General features: G+C 37.9%; 2 protein-coding genes and 1 long non-coding RNA gene across 7 annotated transcripts in view; 2 read left to right on the forward strand and 1 right to left on the reverse strand.

Moving 5' to 3' along the window:
- Positions 1-3,987, forward strand: part of GARNL3 (GTPase activating Rap/RanGAP domain like 3) — a 29,920-nt gene extending 25,933 nt beyond the window's left edge. For all 4 annotated transcript variants that reach the window (XM_014880051.2, XM_088177472.1, XM_088177471.1 and 1 more), the window contains 3 exons: positions 964-1,173; positions 1,471-1,582; positions 2,301-3,987. In XM_014880051.2, the coding sequence (XP_014735537.2) occupies positions 964-1,173; positions 1,471-1,582; positions 2,301-2,457 (479 nt within the window). In that variant the 3' untranslated portion in view covers positions 2,458-3,987. The remainder of the gene's footprint in view (positions 1-963; positions 1,174-1,470; positions 1,583-2,300) is intronic.
- Positions 3,988-9,816: 5,829 nt separating this feature from the next.
- FBXW2 (F-box and WD repeat domain containing 2) lies at positions 9,817-18,203 on the forward strand. 2 transcript variants are annotated; one of them, XM_014880052.2, is made up of 7 exons: positions 9,817-10,182; positions 11,669-12,178; positions 13,406-13,600; positions 14,368-14,501; positions 15,095-15,181; positions 15,838-16,007; positions 17,457-18,203. In XM_014880052.2, exons 2-7 carry the CDS (start codon positions 11,689-11,691, stop codon positions 17,743-17,745), a joined length of 1,365 nt encoding a protein of 454 aa, XP_014735538.1. In that variant the 5' UTR covers positions 9,817-10,182; positions 11,669-11,688; the 3' UTR covers positions 17,746-18,203. The 2 variants fall into 2 exon arrangements, with proteins under 2 accessions (XP_014735538.1, XP_088033606.1); XM_088177480.1 differs by having other exon boundaries at positions 9,841-10,182; positions 11,761-12,178.
- Positions 18,204-18,276: 73 nt separating this feature from the next.
- Positions 18,277-18,593, reverse strand: LOC148221393 (uncharacterized). The gene is made up of 2 exons (XR_015808056.1): positions 18,522-18,593; positions 18,277-18,453 (listed from the first exon to the last, which is right to left on the reverse strand). It is a non-coding gene; the product is annotated as an uncharacterized LOC148221393 (long non-coding RNA).
- Positions 18,594-18,712: the final 119 nt, after the last annotated feature.

The following is an 18,712-nucleotide window of genomic DNA, read 5'->3' on the forward strand; positions in this document are numbered from 1 at the left end:
TGAAAGTGTGGCGGATAAGAGATTTTCTGTTTTCCACACATTTAAAGCATTTGGCTCAGCTTTTGCACTGTACTATCTTTTCTAACTACATGGTATCACGGTTCTGAAAAAATAATTTCTGTAGGAAGGGAGGAATTAGGCCTCAGTAGCTTGATGAATCTTTGGCAATGTGACCACAAGTAATAATACAAAAAGGGGCATAAATTTTGAGAAAGTTTGGTATTTAACATACGCTGTTCTGTTCATTTAAGAAAAGCTGAACGACCACTGAATGGCTGAAGTTCTTTTGCAAAATGAAAGTAAGAAGCCTTGAAAAACTTTGCACAGACAATTTAGGGTAACATGATCTATGAACAGTCAATCTATAATGTAACGATAAAGGAGAAACAAGGGAACATCAACGAGATAATTCAAGATGTGTGTACAGCTTTCTTCCTTAAATCCGCTGCTTTACTGTTAGCAGAAAGGAAAAGGAGAAGGTAATCACAAATTTCTTAAAGGCAGTACTGTTTGACGGTAAGTTTGGGATTTTGGTTAAGTTTTCTTCTAGGAATTAGGAAAACATGCTATTTTGTGTTATCTAAGAGGAGGAGTCATAATTTAAACCACTTGGGATCCAGGCTCCAATGTGTTTGCAGTGTATTAAAACACATGGGAAATATTGCACAGAGTGCCATGTAATAGTCAGAGTACCAGCTGCAAGAGAGATAAATTTACTTCTGCTCCTGATTCATCATTTTACCAAGAGTCAGTCTTCTTTTTCTCTCGAAGTCAAATTGCATGTATTTCTTCTTTCTCTGAGCTTATTTGTATTGAAAGATCTCTAGAGCAAGAAAAATCTTTGTCATTTCAGTTAAAAAGTGCCTGGCTCAACAAGTATAGCTATATAACTTTTCATTTGGAATTATTAGGAACTGATTCTGTTGTGCAAGTGTAATCTTCTTTTTTCTTTCTGTGTTTCAGGTGAAGTTCCATGCAAAAACCTGTACAAAATACCTCTCAGCAATCTGGTTGGGCGAAGCATTGAACGACCTCTGAAGTCACCTTTGGCTCCCAAGGTCATCACTACTACGACATTGAGTGGCATTACCTCTCTTCCAGTTACGCACTCACTATCTTTATCTCGTATGGAAATTAAAGAAATTGCAAGCAGAACACGTAAAGAATTGCTGGGTAAACTCTTCTCATTCCTCAGTGTTACATATCAATTGACAAACATGTACTTTCTAATCTTTGCACCATCACAGGTAGGTTTGTAACATGTAGCTAATATTCATAAATTATTAAAATAAAAACAGTGAGGCAGCATTATTTGTTAATAGTATAGCTACTGTCTGATCATGTGTAAGATGGCCATATTCTAAGCCAGGTAGAAATAGTTAATAATGGAAACCAGAAACAGATGGTTAACATTTTCATGAATGCTTTGTTTTCTGTTGAAAGTATTAAGTTTTTTATTCCTTTATTGAGGCCTCTTGGATGAGCCTATACCCAAGACAGAATGTGCACAGAAGCTAAAAAAGGTTTCTCGAAGACAGTCAGACCCCAAGCAGGGAACCGTAAGATCATCTAGTAGTGACAGGTAAATATACTTTAGAAAAGAGCCTAAGTTAGACTAAATATTTTCAGAATTGATTGCTTGTGCTTATCTCAGTTGGCATGAGGCTGACTGAGACCTTTGTATATCCATGTGTGTTTCATGCTAATGTGTTTGTTAGAGTATCTGAATATGTAAATACTGAAACAATTACACTTTTTTGCTAAAGACACATTAATGAACAAGGCAGGACTAAATGGCATTTTGTGGGGACCTGTTGCAGCTGAACCCGTTATAAAGATACGGACTACTGCAGCTGCACTGTGTAGACTCTCTTGTTGTTTTCTTTGTATGCTCTTGTGTTGCTGTGTTCAGAACAAGTTTTGTGAAAAAATACCACAGCATTTGTCTGTTTGGTACTGACCCCAGTGCCATTCTCTTGTTTTCAATGTTTCCATAACCTACATTTGTGTAGAGTACTGGCAGAATATAGAATACTGGCAAGATACAGGAGACTGAGAGTAACAAAAAATGTCTTGCAGTGTAAAACTATGTTTGATATGTTTCCCTGTTTGGATATTATTTGGGTGAGGAGCTTCATTAATACTACATTTTGATTATTTTTAGAGGAGTAAAACAGAAGGAAACTCAGTTGTAATGGTCCATCTCTGTCTTTAGGATAACTTGATTCAATCTAGAAGTAGCCATTGTTCCTTCCTGACCTGTGTATGTTTTTTAGTAACTTTTGTCTTCCTCCTCACAGGATAATCTCAAGCTCATTTGAAGGCTATTCTGAAAGATGTCATCTTTCCACCAGTTCAGATCGCGATACTTTAGCAAACAGGGAGGAAAGTTCACCATCTAGCTATCCATTTCAGCTGATTTCTTTATATGATGAAGACATCATTGACTTAAAATGAAGACATTTTTAAAACCTTTCTTCCTTACTTCACATTTTCTTACAACTCTGTAAGCTCTATGGCAATGTCACAAACACTGCTTCTAGTGGTAAAATGTGGCTGGAAGTACTGGTGAAAAATCCTTATAGGACCCATGTTCTGGTTAGCACAGTCTGATTTGGTGATGCTTATTGTCTTTGACATAGGTATGTTTTCTCAGTTAATGAAGCATTACTTCTCATGGCATTTTAACAGTAGGTAATAAATGAGAGATTTAGGCTGAAACTGAAGTAAACAAAAAGTATTACTTGTTCTAAGCTTCTTATAATTTGACTTATCTAAATGACATGCAGCAAAGTTAATCGCCGTTATTATTGTCGTGAGTTGTTTGACAACAGTGTATGTCATGTTGGAAGAGGAATTTTATAACACAGATCACTGCTTTTGGTTTTTCGGTCTTTAGAAAACAACAACAACAATAAAAGGCTTGCAGGAAAGGTAATTTCAAACAGTGCAGTCAGTACCTAAATTGATGCATCTGTGGCATGTTCACTGAAGAATCAAATGAGATATGAAGGTGGTGCTTCCTTTGCTCATTGTTTAGAGAAACTTGAGAACTCTTTTGGCATAAATAATCCCTGAGCAGAGAAACTTTCTATAGGAAACACAAACTTTCAGAATATTTCTCAAAAATTGGAAATTAAAAAAACCAAGAAAACCCACAAAAAACCAAAAAATGCCAAAACAAAAACCCCAGTCCATCTACTGGAAAACTTATTGCAGTGCATCTGCAGATTTTTCCATTATAGGCAGAAGAGCCAACCGCGATTGTCTTTGACTACAAAAAAGATTCGTATGCAGACATCATCATTAGCTGTTGGCTGCCCTTACACCAACAGTATAAGTCATTATTTCATATAGTTGTGGGTTTTTAACTGGATGCAGACCAAAATTTCCCTGCTAATAAGCTAGTATTCTATGATTAAATAGTCGTCTTGTCTCTTACTGTGTTAAAAGACAGGGGTTTGTATTTAAAGTTTGATATTTTTTTTAACTCTTTCCTCTACAACAACCTTTGCAAGGATTTTGTTTGATTTTGTTTATTTTTCATGAATGCCTTTCTATATATGATGTTTTTAGCTTTATTAGCAAGTGTTTCCTGTTTATATGTAGATATACTTCTGTATTTTTTATTTAATTTCATAATACCACTCGTATGTCAGGATTTCATTTTTGTTAAAGCATGATCATCTGAAGATGTGTGCCTTTTGCTGCCATCTGTCTGAATGTAAAACTGGTTTTGCACAGTGATTTTTTTTTCTCAGTTTGTTGTATATAATGGCTGAATTGCTTCACTTAAGAAAATATGCATGGTCTTATCTGGAAGCATAATTTCTTATTCTCAACTAGGGTGGCTAATCAATAGAAGAAGCAATATTTTGAGCAGTAATTAGTCCAGGAGTAGAAGGCTATTATTACTTTAGTGGGTTTTGCACTCATAGATGTGTGGGGTGAACCTTAATAAACATCTAAAAGGAAGTACAGATTGAAGTCTTTGCAAAAACTTGTAGTTATTTTTTGAGAATGTTGTCTCCAGAGATTGTGTTGCTTTACCCTATCCTTATTTATTTGGACAGTTAAGGCTTAAAAAAAAATCACCACGTGGTACTGAAATTACCACGTGGTACTTATTTTCCTGGAAGTTGTAAACACTTCTGAATCCGCTTTTGGGGTCAGTGCTGGCACTTACATATTTTTAGAAAGGAAAAGAACCAGCTTTTTCCATGAGCAGCTTTCTCAATGTAGTATTTGATTTCTGGTTTGTGGCTATTTTTGAAGACTGTACCAGTGTGTTTAACTGGAGCTTTTGTTAAAATTTTAACTGGAAACTTTGCTTTACCCTGTTAGGATATGAGATTTTAAACATACTGCAGATGTTCACCTGTGCTATTACAGCATGATTTAAAATGACTAACTACTGTTTGATAGCTGTCGAAGCAATATATGGACATTTTAAAACTTGTTTTGAAGAACCTGAGCAAACACATACTTAGATATCCTGAAAGACTAGCCTTAGAGGTGGAGCACTAGGGAGAACAAGAAGAAAGAGAAGAACTTGACAGAAAGCTTGAATACTGGCTATGATGGCAGTGAGAATGCGTATAGATACAGCATTTGCATCATAACCTAAATATAGAACAAAAGGCTATAAAGCAGGACTTATTTTCTTGAACCAGAAGTGCAGCAGTGGTTGTAAAGTATTACTATGAATTAAGACAGTGCTGGGGGGGTGGGAGTGTGTGTGTGTGTGTGTGTATGTGTGTGAAAGAACCTTTGAAGGTCTGCCTATAATTACAGCATTGATTTACATCATTGATGACATCTAGCAAAAGAACTATAAGGAGTACAGATAATGAATTACTGAAGCTAGACAGAACCAGATCATACTGGCTTCATGGTACATAACTGGAACAGGATCTTGGTGTCATTTGAAGAACGAAGCCCAGCAACTTCATCCCTGCCCACTTCCCACCTGCTTTTATGCTATAGCTTGATTTAATGGGTCAGGTACAAGCTGTTGAGCAAGTCTCACTAGGAACTACCAGACCTTAACTGACCATTACTCATATAGGACAGGAAGGAGCTGAATCCTGGAAAAAAAATAATTTCTTCATTCTTAATGTATCCAGTAAGTGCCTTAACTAGGCTTTGACTTCTTGAATTTTCTATACTTAATCAGAGTGTTAGAAAGGGATAATATCTAATGTGGCAAAAGAAGTAGAGAGTGATACAACATTTAGTTTGTATTATATGACAGAGATGGTAGCCGAGGCTTTAGAGTCATGTATATGTAGTTTACTACCTACTTACTGTATAAGAGTAGCCCAGAATATAGGTAGAAGGCAGAGAACATGGAAATAATATCCCAGTTTATTTGACACAAGCCACAGGAACCAATCTTTATCTCATTTATTATATCAAAAGACCAAATACCAACACAATCATGTGAAATTGCTGATATAACAGGAGAAACCTCTATTGTACAAGGATGTGGCTTCTTTGAATTTTTAGTAGTCTGATGAGACCACCATGATTTCTGTCTTGTCATGTGAGGAGAACTAGCTTCTAGCTATTGTTTCTCACAAAAGATCATCCTTACCATTCAGACTGCTAATTAAAATCTAGAGGCAGTTGGTGGTATTGATATGTAAGCTTTTGTGCATCATTTATAAAGGGCAAAGTTCTTACACATCTGTGGAACCTCTCCTTCTTAAGACTGGTGTAAGATAACAAGGCTTGTTGGAAGGCTGCTGGGATGCCTATAGTGTCATTCACTCCAGCGTTGGAACCATGTTGTTTGCACTCTGTTTCTCCAGCGTGTGCATGCACATACTGCCTAAAACTTAAAGAATAGTCTTAGACACAAATTGCAGCATGTCCACCGTAAGCACAATCCTTCCTCCTTTCACACTGAATGTTAAAGCTGCCTGTAGGCTGCATTCTTGATGCTGGCTGACCCATCTCATGGTTAGGAGAAAAGATAACCTTTGAATCTACAGCTATGTAAGATGGGTGTTTTAATAGGAAAACTGAAAAATGTTGCTACAGGTGGATGGAAGGAATTGTTTTCATGAAGGAAGAATTGTTAAAATGCTACTAGATTGAACACTTGCTATCAAGCTAAGTTTAACTGAAGGCCCATTCTGGACTCCTGGCTAAGTTTCTGCAAGAAATACTTTGTCCCAACGTGCTGGATTTTTGGCAGCGGCAAGGCTCTTAACTCCTTCTGGCTAAATGGCATTGGTCACTACTTTATACCTGTGCCTTAGTCTGACTCAATTATAGAAATGTCATTTACACGGGTACAAGCATTAGATTGTACGGGTAGTTAAATTAATTTAGAATGTACTTGTGCTTCTCAACACCATGGGTAATGATGCGTGGAAGCACAAAATAGTTGAGGGTAGAAGGGACCGCTGTGTTATCATCTAGTCCAGTACACACACCCATGCACCACCATTCAAAAATCTGTTAAAAATGGATATGCAACACTTTGAGCTACTCGTCATCTTTGTCCTGCATTTGAACTACAGCATGCATATAAACCATCACACAACTTTGAAGTGTGACCAGCACTCAAGAACCCCCAGACACATGAGTTAATTCTTTCACACATACAGACACTATGGAGTCCTTAAGGCTGAGGCTTTGATGAGCCCTTCCCAAAATCCCTAAAGCCCAGTTTGGGCTTTAGAAAGCAGTATAGACTAAGAGTCTTTTTTGTCCTTATTCTAGTGGCAGTTGCAGTACACATAAATATTTTGTATGCGTTTGAAAGTAACAAAACACTTCCTTTTAAACAGAAACAAAGACCCACACAATTCAAAAGGGCTTTGGCTATTCATGGTAGCAAGAGAACTGCTCTCTAGATTCAGTGAATGCACGCATACATTCAGTTTCCTGGTTTGCAAAGTAAGGCCTTTTCTAATTCCAGTCCTTTACTGGTTTGGGGGTGTGGCAGGGATTCTTGTTTGTTTTGGTTGTTGTGGTTTCTTGAGGCTGGGGGTGTGGGAGGGTGTTTTTTAATTAGTTGGGATTATTTTTCCAGGTTTTGGAGGGGGGGTTGGTTGGCTGGGTTTTGTTGGTTTAGTTTTTCGGGTTTTTCGAGGGGGGATTTTGTTTTTGTTTTGTTGGTTTGTTGTTGTTTTTCAGTGCATAACATACACACAAGTATGCACCTGGAATGAATAGCAGGTTTGTTCTCTGCCTTAATGTGATTATTTCTATAAATGGGCAAGTATTTGTAATTGATGAATTCAAATTGAATTCTTTTTAGTACTCTGACAGTCAACTGAATAAATACGTAAACAGTACTTAAGAGGGCAGGGAATGTATAACATTATTGCCTAACTAGTTACATATGGTTAAGGTTGCTACTCCTGACATATATTTTCTACTGTTCTTTGTCTATTTGACCAATAAAGGCTAGCTTGAACATGTTTTCCTAAAGGTGTGGGTCTGTAACTCGTGCTTGCAGATGCAAAGGCTTTTTCAGAGCTGTTGGCTTATTCTGCATTTGAAATACACAACCGTTTTCATTTGGATTTGGTTTTCAATATATATACATATATAGGTATATATATTTGTAATTTCTACTGCAAATTTTCAGGGATTAAAAATCCTGAGTATAAGGAATTTAAAGTAATGGGATCATAAAAGGCAGGGGAAGGAAAAATTCCATCGGCAAGTGGTAAGGCATTTCAGAATACTTTCTGTGTATGAAAATGAGTATCACACTGTTTTCATTGTTAACAATTCAATGTCATGGCTCATTTGCACAGTGCTTGCTTTTTTCAGGCTTAATCTGTTGTTTTTGTGAAGGACTATATTATTCCCTGGGAACCTGAAATTAACAATAATGGAAGGCTCAAGAGATGATGCAGCAAACATCTGTACTTGCATGTAGGTTAGAAAGTACTTTTATTAGTTGAGCACAGCAACTTCACCAGCCTGTATATTGCTTAGCTGCTTCACTTTGTTGCTGACCTGTAACTGACTGACTCCTATTTGCTACTGGGAATTGTGGTACTAGCATCTGACTGAAAACGGAGATAATTTTCTGCATAATTATTTATAGCTCTATTAGGTATTATGTAAATAATGTTTACATAAATGGAAACTGTTATGTAAACGTTTTATGCAGAGTGTTATCAATCTGGAATGTCAGTTTAAATGTCTTTGAATGGTAGCAGACTGCTTTGTAATTTAATAATAGTTTAATTGTTAAGACCGTTGCTACATTTGTGATCAAAGAATCTTTACCATTGAACAAAAGCTGATGTATTACCTTTGGACTTAAATGCTGATGTATTACCATTGTTTATTACCATTACCAATGTCATGTGACAGCATGTATGGTTTGTATTTTAGATATGACATCCAAATAGAAACAGTCCTATCACATCTGAAACTGTTTTAAGTGCTCTTTATCACTTTTGTGAAGAAGAAACTTGATTTATTCCTTCATCTGTAATAAACTATACATTTGACTCCGTTTCTTTCTTGCACACACAGGACTAATGACTTTCAAATTTAGAAAGTAAAAAAACAAGAAATCAGGATGTAGCACAGAGCATTGCTTTTTCCATTTGAGTTTTCTGAAGTGCTGTATCATACCTATGAGATTGCTGTTTGTGTCTTAAGATTTACCCATCTTCGACAAAAGCCATAATCTAGCATTGGTTTATGTCTCCAGGAATCTTTCAGACTTTTGGAGACTTGCTTCAGTTGGAGATCTTGACTCTGTAAACTAACACTACAAAATAGTTTTCCTCCCTTTCTGGCTAAGTATATATTCTTACTGTCACCATAACCTTGCAATTCCTTTTGAAAAAGCAGTCATCTTGCCTGAAGTATCAAAGATATTCTCGTAGGAGCTACAACCCTTCTTATGATTTAAATGCATTCCTAGCTACCTTGACAGCATTAGAAAAAAAACCTTAAATCCATGAAAGCCAAGATTTCATCTCCGTTTGGGATTAAGACTTAATTCTGTGGTCAGGCATCCCAGAAATAACAGCCACACAAATGTCAAGTACTGCAGTCTGAAACTGACCTTACCCAGGCTGCATCGTACACTTCTTCACTTTAGAATGCACCATCAGGAAAAGGTATAGTGAAGCAAGGAAATTTGTTTATTTATAAAATTAGATTTTATTTTACATCTTAGAAAAAAAGATGCTGGCCCCAATGCAATTAATATTCTCACATGACCATTACAGTCAGTACATCAGGTTAAAAGAATTCAGGAACTGAAGAAATAAGAGCAATTCATGATGCTTGCTATAAAATCCTGAAATTCTTTGGGATCCTAAGAAGGCCATAACCCAGTTCGCTAATACAGAAGCAGCACTCGATATGCCTCTCGCTTTAAGTAGGAATATTTCTGATATCAGCAATCATGGAGACAGAACCCAGGCAAAGGCAAAACCTGCAATCACAAAGTGAAGAGAATCAATGCAAGTTAAGTAGGAAAAAGTAAATTATGTTCGAATCAATCAAGAAGGGGGGGGTGCAGTTTTCACGTTAGATTTGCGCACGGTTCCACTACCGTACCTCTGCCAGAAGGAGAGAGAATATGCGATTTTATGTCAGTATGATAAACGCTAGTGCATTTTTTATCATATTAATAACAACAGGAATATTCTTAACAAACAGAACTTGCCAAAACCTCGGGTACGAGTCGGAAGAGGGGTAACCCAGCAGGCAGCGAGACTGCCCAGCAGCCACGTGTCGCCTGTGGGGAAGCGCCGGCCCGCCCGTCCCCGGCCGCCGCTCCAGCAGGGGCGCGGCGGCGCGGAGTGATGATGTTGTGATGCGCGGAGTGATGACGTTGTGATGCACGGAGTGATGACGTTAGGATGCGCCGGAAGCCGCCTGATCGTGAGAACGGGGGTCCGGGAGCGTTTTCTCTCCTTTGCCGGCGATTCGCCTGGCGCGGGCTCGGCCCAGCCCTCCCCTCCCTTCAGCGCCGGGCGGTCGTGAGGCCCGGGTCTCGTCTTCAGGGTGAGCCTTCTGTCGTGGGTGCCTGCAGACTGTGGCGCGGGCTGCGGAAGTGCTGAGAGCCGGTGCTGCCGAGGGAGCGATGGCCGCAGGGAAGCACCCGGCCGTGCTGGGCTCCGGGAGTCCGCGCAAACCGTGGCGACTGCCCGCCGACGGACACCCCGCGCCGGGCTGCTACCTGAGGTGAGCGACGCGGAGCTATTGGCAGCAGCGGCGCTGACTCTGCAGTCCGCCGTGCTTTTTGCTTGTGGAGGGATATTGGGAGCGGGCGCGGGGAGTGGATGGGGCTGGCTGTGTAACACCTGGAAAAGAGGCTCGAGCACCGGTGTCAGCGGCGTCACAGCAGCCCCTAATTTCAGTATTAGGTTCCTGTATTGAATACAACAAACGCCTTTGGGGGTCACGGAGTTTTTATTCGTAGCCGGCCTATTAGAATTTTTTACTTGGTTTAAAGAGAACACGTGCCTATTTGAGCAGCAGCTATATTCACTGCCATATGTGCTGAGGATAGCAGATAATAATACTGCTGTATGCAGTAACAGTTACTGTAATGAACTTGTGAGGCAGCTGCCTCTGTGAATTTGATATCCAGAACCTTCTTGTGTGTTTTACCAACGATTGCATGCCGTGTGCAGCCCTTTATAGTGACGACTACACTTTTCTGTACTCCTATGCTCTGTTAAGAGGTGTCCTCTATGTTCTTATTCTATTATGGTAAAATATCTGTATAGAAATAAACATGTTATTGAATCCCACTCAGATACCTCAATTCTTTCAGTTTGAGAGTGCTGTGAAATTCAGGCAGCTGTCTAATGAATTCTACCTTTCAGAGAAAATAAATAAATAAATATTATTTTTTAACAGTTTACCTGATGTTTATCTTGTTAATCAATGGTCCCAGGTCACTGAAGAAACTTGAGATGTCACAGGATAGTATAAGTGCATACAGACTGTAGTTCAGGAGGTGGTTTTCAGTTTCACGGTTAAGTCTCAGTGGAAATAAACTGAGAAAAAAGGGGAGGGAAAAAATCCAACAGGATTTAAAAAACGGGTTTAGGTGAATGTGGTGCAGATACGTCAAAAACTGATGCTTGACCAGCACAAGCTCAGGTCTTCACATGGGCCAAACAGAAATATGACTGACGTATCCTCCAACACAGTTTGTCAGACATCTCTTTTATATATTTTTAAAAACTAATTCGTTACCTGCTTTGTATTTAAACAGTTCAGGACACAGATATAAGTATATTAGGTTAGTAATTAGCTTATCATTCCGCTTATGTGCTTTGTTTTTTTCCTTTTATCAGAATAATCCATGAGTAAACTCTAAAACAGTGTTTATTTGCTGTAATAGGTTTAAAACTTAAACTAACCCCTACCTTATTGGACTAAGAATTTGAAAGTGTTAATCTAAAACAAGAAATATGTTAACATTCATAATGAATGCTAACGTTCACTAGCTACATGCAATTTACTTATAAGTCTTCTGTAAGACAAATGATAGTTCAGGGTGCATGCAAATGCTTAGTCCTAACCTAAAGAATATTTTAAAATGCATTTGGTCTCTTCAGTCTATGTGTTAACTTGTTAACTTATGTACCAGTAATAAAGATGTGATTCGTACCTTATTTTCTGAACGGAACTAATACAGTATTTTGATGTATCACAGGTAAATTTTTCCATAACCTTATGGAGAAAAAGGACTTTGAAGCATGGCTTGATAACATTTCTATTGCATTTCTTTCTCTGACGGACTTGCAGAAAAATGAAACTCTGGATCACCTGATTAGCTTGAGTGGAGCAGTCCAGCTCAGGCACCTCTCCAATAATCTAGAGATTCTCCTCAAGAGGGACTTCCTCAAACTTCTTCCATTGGAACTTAGTTTTTATCTGTTAAAATGGCTTGATCCACAGACCTTACTCACATGTTGCCTCGTCTCTAAGCAATGGAACAAGGTTATAAGTGCCTGCACAGAGGTGTGGCAAACTGCATGTAAGAATTTGGGTTGGCAGATAGATGACTCTGTTCAGGATCCTCTGCATTGGAAGAAGGTTTACCTAAAAGCTATTTTAAGGATGAAGCAACTGAAGGACCATGAAGCCTTTGAGACATCCTCTTTAATTGGACACAGTGCCAGAGTATATGCACTTTACTATAAAGATGGACTTCTGTGTACAGGTAGGAAGGACAGACAACTTGGGAGTCTTAAAATTCTTTGTCTTCTCTTCCCCCTCATAAGATTAATGACAATTTGCTTTTTTTTACGGACAAATTATTTTCATAATACGAGTACAGATGATGATTCTAAATTACTTATTTTTTTCAATTTCTGAAACACGTGGTGTACTGATAAACTCATCAATCACTTTAATAAGAACATAAGGAGACAGATGACTTTGTTGGATAAGATATAGTAACAGCAGGCATCATTGTCCCTTCTCATGGTAGGGTGGTTGGAACTAAATGATTTTTAAGGGTCCTGCCAATCCAGATTGCTCTATTCTTTTGATCATTCTGTTACTATAAGTAAACCTATTTGAGAAGTACAGATATGTTAGCTATCCTCTTAGACAATGACAGCTTTCAATTAAAAGGACTTTGTGCTGTGAGAGAACTTCAGTCTCTAGAAGTGTGGAAGAAAAACTTGTATCTTCTTCCTTGAAAAAAGGCTGTAAGCACTTTCAGTTCTTAACGTTAAGTGCTTTATGAAGTGCTGTAAAACTACATTTAGCCTTGTTACTAGTCTGACTTGCACATAATTTCATCTTTCTCCCTGAAGAGTATAGACTTCAAGATTTCAGTTTAAACTTAAGTTACAGACAGAACATATATAAAGCCTTAGTATGAAAGAATGATAACAGAGTTACAATGAAGTGCTGTCAGAGCATATTCCAAGGATTTTCCAATCATTTGGAATGGCAGTGTTATACACTAAGTTGGGAATACTGACTTCAGTCGCTCATTCGTTGGTACATTTGAATGCTTACTAAAAGCCAACAACTACATTCTAGCCAGTCTTTCACTTACCTACTCAGCAGTGAATGTTAGACACAGAAAACAGCATTGTCAAAACTTTCTGACAACTTTTGTACTGAAACCCCGGGAGAAGAAGCAGGTGTAAGGAGTCCAGGGTTTCATTTTGCTCTCCAAAGATAGCAGTTTAAACAAGAGGAGCTTCAGGTAAAGAAAAGAAAGTGGCAGGATATGGGGCCTGGTATTCATTTGTATTTCAAAATTTGGTGGGTCCCTTTCCTTCCTGAAAGAAACTAAAGCTTGCAATATAGTCAGTGGCTCTGCAAACCTGAGAACGATGTGTCATGTGAAACTTCCATGCATCTGTTTCACAGTAGACACTGTCAGTCAGAGGTACCAATCTTGCAATTGTCCTGTTCCTTTATATTCTAGGATCAGATGACTTGTCTGCAAAACTGTGGGATGTAAGCACAGGTCAGTGCATATATGGTATCCAGACACACACTTGCGCTGCAGTGAAGTTTGATGAACAAAAGCTTGTAACAGGATCTTTCGATAACACTGTAGCCTGTTGGGAATGGAGCTCTGGGGCAAAGACACAGCATTTTAGAGGACATACTGGTGCAGGTATGTTGAAATTTTAAAATTGTAATTTCACTAGTGAAGTAACATACATCATCATCAAACAAAATGTAATTTAAGTTAGCTTTTTGCACAGTAGCTTTTTTGGTTGTTCAGCCTCTGTTCTCTGTCACCCGAGTCACCTCAGTTCCCCTTGACAGGGGAAGCGACCAGAACAGATACACGCTTGTCCTCGAATATGTCAAGGCTTAGCCAACAATGTAGTGCATGGAAGTAACAGTAAATGCCATGGTTATTCAGTAGCTTCAAGTAAAGAGGTGCAAATCTTAGGTAGCAGCAGGGCGTACATGGCCATGGCAATTCTTCGCAGACTGGACATGAACATAAAGCAAAGAGCAAAAAAGGACCTGGTATTTGCATTGCCCTCATAACTAAATTCTTTGTCGTGTACTTAGAAATATCAGCTCAGCTGTATTTTTTTCCCTTTTATCTATAAAATGTACTGATCCTGTGAATTGTCTTACTAAAACTCTGAAAATAGGAACTAGGTTAAGTTACACTTTGCTATAACCCAGCCATAATGGAACCACTGATATACATGCTCTTAATTTGGGCAAAAATCCCCAGTAATTTTGCAATGTAAACTCAGGTATCCAGAGCAACAATTCATGTATAGACCTCAAGAACAATTAAAGATACAGTAGCATATTAATTTAGAAGTTGCTAAATTCATATAAAGGCTACTAGTGTCTCACAGAAAAAAGCATGCATAGAGACTGGTATTCCTTATTTAGTTCCATCTCTGTTTGAAGTTTTTAGTGTGGATTACAATGATGAACTTGATATTCTGGTCAGTGGCTCTGCAGACTTCACTGTGAAAGTATGGGCCTTATCAACAGGAACGTGCCTGAATACCCTTACTGGACACACAGAATGGGTCACTAAGGTGAGAATATTGATTTTAATTAATCTCACACATTTATTTGCACTAAATTTGTAACATGCTCTAAATTTTTATTTCCTAATCCTGCAGGTAGGTTTAGAATCTGAAGAACATGTGGAAATACTACAAAATAACATTTCAACAGAAAAGATAATTTAAGCTGTAATTAAACCTTTCAGATCACTGAAGATATTTCAATTCCAAAGCAGCTGAGCTAACATTAGCAAGCAGCATTTTGATTCAAAGAGTGAATAAAAACTGGTTCTGAAAGAATAAGGCTTTAAAAGTTATATTAAAAACCTAATGATCTTGATAACAAAAACCTGAGCATGAAACAATATATTTCTTCTGAAAAGAAGAAAGGTGGGGGGTGTGACTGTACAGGTGAATTATGTATGTTTGCTTATTAATACACTAAGTTGTCACTAGTAGGAACAAGAGTGTAAACTGCAGTTTTCCTTCAGTTGCTGAAAGTATTTGTACTGCCTTTGTACATGGGTACACTATGCAGGTGGTCAGTGAATGAAAAATGCAAATGGAAATTTGTTTATCTAACAGCATCAACATAATAAATCATTACCATCCTTCAATTACAGGTCGTTTTGCAGAAGTGCAAAGTCAAATCTCTTATGCATAGTCCTGGCGATTATATTCTCCTAAGTGCAGATAAGTATGAAATCAAGGTATGTACCATATATCATGCATATATTATTTTGGTACACTGGGAAACAAAAAGCTTGAGTACTTTACTGAAGTTTACAAGTAATAGAAGGCTTTAGTTTTTCCCCACATTTCCTGCTTTAAAGGCTGCATGCAGAACATGAAACTCTTTGGAAGCGTATTTTTCAATGTTCACCTTAGCATTTAGTTTTAAATGAGTGCTCTCCCAGAATGGTAATGCAAAGAATCAGTGCTTTCAGGTCATGCTTATTATGCTAACTTGACAGTGAAGCAGGTAACTGCAAATGCTGTTACTGCTGGGGACTTTGGGCTTGGAGAGTGCTGTTAAGGCTGTGTCTATAGAAGTGCTTCATAATTGAAACACTGTTACATTTCTGTCCCAAATGGATGGTTGATTTTTTTTTTTCTTCTCTTTATTTATCCATTCTTTAAAGTACCCATTTTCACTGGGATTTTTTAGGCTAGAAACAACACGAGCTAAACTAATATTATAAGACAAGTCACTTGAAGAACTGATGTTCCTAGCTGAAAGAGATAAATATTTCTAAAAGAAACCTCATTTACCTGATGCTTAAAAAGAGACTGTGAGACTTGCTCTATTTATGTAAGAGTTAATAATGCGAATTCTTTATGGTCTTAAACTGTGCTTTAATTGTAGATTTGGCCTATTGGAAGGGAAATAAACTGCAAGTGCTTAAGAACACTCTCTGTTTCTGAAGACCGCAGCATCTCCCTACAGCCCAGACTGCACTTCGATGGTAAATACATAGTGTGCAGTTCAGCACTAGGATTATACCAGTGGGACTTTGCCAGCTATGATATTCTCAGGTAAACCATTCAGTTTAGGATTCAGTCTTCATTCATTAAATAAGAAGTAGATCATACTAGTTTTAATAACTTACTTTAGATGCGGACCAAAAGAATCTTGATAAAAATTCTGTAAATATCTTGTTTTACACATTTGAAGTGGTTTAATTCTAATTTTGTCATCTGATAATATGAATCGTTTCACTGCTGTTTTGGTTTCCGGGCACATGCTAGTTTTCTTCCATATTTTCATTCTGTAAGCTCAAGTGTTTCAGTATAGACTTAAACCAGGCTGCAGTGCTGTAGTTGTGAATATGAAAATGTAGTGGCCCAGAGCTAATGCTGCCATGGTGAATGCTATACAGAGAACCAAGCAGGCATTTCTGGGGGTCTTTTGATGAGACAAGAAATTGAAAAGACACTTTTCCCTTATAGCACTACTGATCTGTCACTCCTGCTAATGCTGTGGAATGATAGTGAAATCTCTCAGACTGCAATAAGGGACCAAACATGATGGCATTCCATTTCTACAAAAAGAATCAGGCTATATGAGTTTGAAATGGTGGCATCAAAAATAGTAACTTATTAAAGAAAAAAAATGCATTTTAGAACAGCTAGCAGACTCTAATTCAAATAGCCTGAATATTTGTGGATACTTGAAAGATCTCCAGAAGTGCTTCTTACCAGTAAGAAAAACTGAGTAATTTCACGTCTCAGTTTACCCTCCCATCTTTCAAAACAGAAAGATGGTCTCTTACTGCTGAGTGCAGGTTTTCATCCCCACACATTTTTGTGGCTCAGTTCTTTGCTTTATGTAATGCTATGATCAAACATAAAGGCAGTTGAGGAAGACTCAACTCTTCAGTTTCTGTTCCAAGTTTTATTTATTAAGGGAAGACATCATAAAGGTGTTGGGGAATTAAAAATACTTTTATTTCTCCCCGTGCTTAATTTAACATAAAACATCAGTAAAACAGCATTCTAAGGACCAGTCTTGGATGATTCATCTAACGTACTTATCACAACAAGGCATGTCTATGTTTTACTTCTGCCTTTTAGAAGAGAGATCAAAAGAATAATGACAGCTTTTACCTCTTAGCTTAAAGATATTGAGGAATGAAATCCATATGGAAATTTACTGTAAAACACAATGCATTTGCTCTTTTGTTTGTATGTGGAAATGGCTCTTTTTTCTTGTGCTCTTCAGAATAATCCCTTTCAAACCTTTGCCTTCACTTATGTTCAGATGCACCTGTCCTGAATGCACAAAGCCAGAAGTGAAACCACAGACCTGACTGTAGCTAAGTGTTCAGTTGCTTAATTTGAGAGATTTGCATCCAGTTCTTTCTAAATTATTTCAGAATGAAGAGTTTAGATGCATTTTCTGTAGACACACAGGATGTGGTTTAGTAATTCAAGCTCATTATTACATTGTAAGGGAAATTCTAACACTGTTTTCTTGTCTTCTAGGGTTATCAAACCTCCAGACTTCTCAAATGTGTCTTTGCTGGGCTTTGGAGAGATATTTGCTCTACTCTTTGACAACAAATACCTGTATATAATGGACTTGAGGACAGAAAAACTGATAAGCCGCTGGCCTTTACCGGAATATAGAAAGTCAAAGAGAGGTTCAAGCTTTTTGGCTGGTGAAATATCTTGGTTAAATGGACTAAATGGCCAAAATGATACAGGCTTGGTTTTTGCCACCAGTATGCCAGACCATAGTATCCATTTGGTGTTATGGAAAGAACATGGCTGAAAAGTTCACACATACAGAATCTTCAGGAATATATGGCCTATCAGCAGTGTGTCCATAAAACAAGACTTTGCATGAACCAAAGTTGCACACCCAATGGAATCATCATGCAATGCACAATCATTTACTTTTATTTCGGCATTTGGGAATGGGTTGTTTTGGACATAATGCAATGCAGCATGCTAACAGTATTCACCACAAATTTTTGTCTATATTCATGTTTAAATATACCTACTTGGGCTCTGAAGTATAGCTTGTAATGTTTAAACTACTCAAATCTGCTATCAAGTCTGAAATTAAGTTGTGCTTGAGCTGACTTCTGACCTTTTTGTTGCTGAAAAAGAAGGTGATGCTACTATTTTAGAACCATAGGCTTTTGTACATGTAACAGTAGATACTGGTTACAGTGCATGGCTGCTTAACAAAAATGAGAAAATAGCAAACCCTTTCTCTCTCCAGAATCTTTCTCTTCAAAATGTTTTTCCGTATTGTAGCTTTAAATACTCAGCCTTTGAAACAGAAGAATCAGATGAGTCCTTCAACAAATACTTGTCCACGTACTTCTGTGGTATTTGACATGTACTTAAAGGCTGTATCTACATCACATGCTTTAGAAATACTTTAGGTTGATCCTCCTTCCTTCCTTCCTTCCTTCCTTCCTTCCTTCCTTCCTTCCTTCCTTCCTTCCTTCCTTCCTTCCTTCCTTCCTTCCTTCCTTCCTTCCTTCCTTCCTTCCTTCCTTCCTTCCTTCCTTCCTTCCTTCCTTCCTTCCTTCCTACCTTAATGTCAAATTTTTTTTGGTTATTTTTTTTCTTCCCACTATTCAAGGAGACTTGATTTCATACTTAATACTGAAAGAAGGCAAAGATTCTCAAATGTATGTGGTATGAATTTCACCAATGAAGGGGAGTTTTCACATGCAAGAATCAATATTTGAGTGATGCCATAGGAGTTGCATAAAGTCACAGTA

The sequence above is a fragment of the Sturnus vulgaris genome, chromosome 22, assembly GCF_052056855.1.
Source record: "Sturnus vulgaris isolate bStuVul1 chromosome 22, bStuVul1.hap1, whole genome shotgun sequence".
Lineage (NCBI taxonomy): Eukaryota > Metazoa > Chordata > Aves > Passeriformes > Sturnidae > Sturnus > Sturnus vulgaris.

Coding starts and splice junctions, on each gene's coding strand:
- FBXW2 (XM_014880052.2), top strand. CDS start 11,689: ATGGAGAAAAAGGACTTTGAAGCATGGCTTGATAACATTTCTATTGCA. Junction 12,179..13,405: donor AGATGGACTTCTGTGTACAG/GTAGGAAGGACA, acceptor TTTATATTCTAG/GATCAGATGACTTGTCTGCA. Junction 15,182..15,837: donor CAGATAAGTATGAAATCAAG/GTATGTACCATA, acceptor CTTTAATTGTAG/ATTTGGCCTATTGGAAGGGA.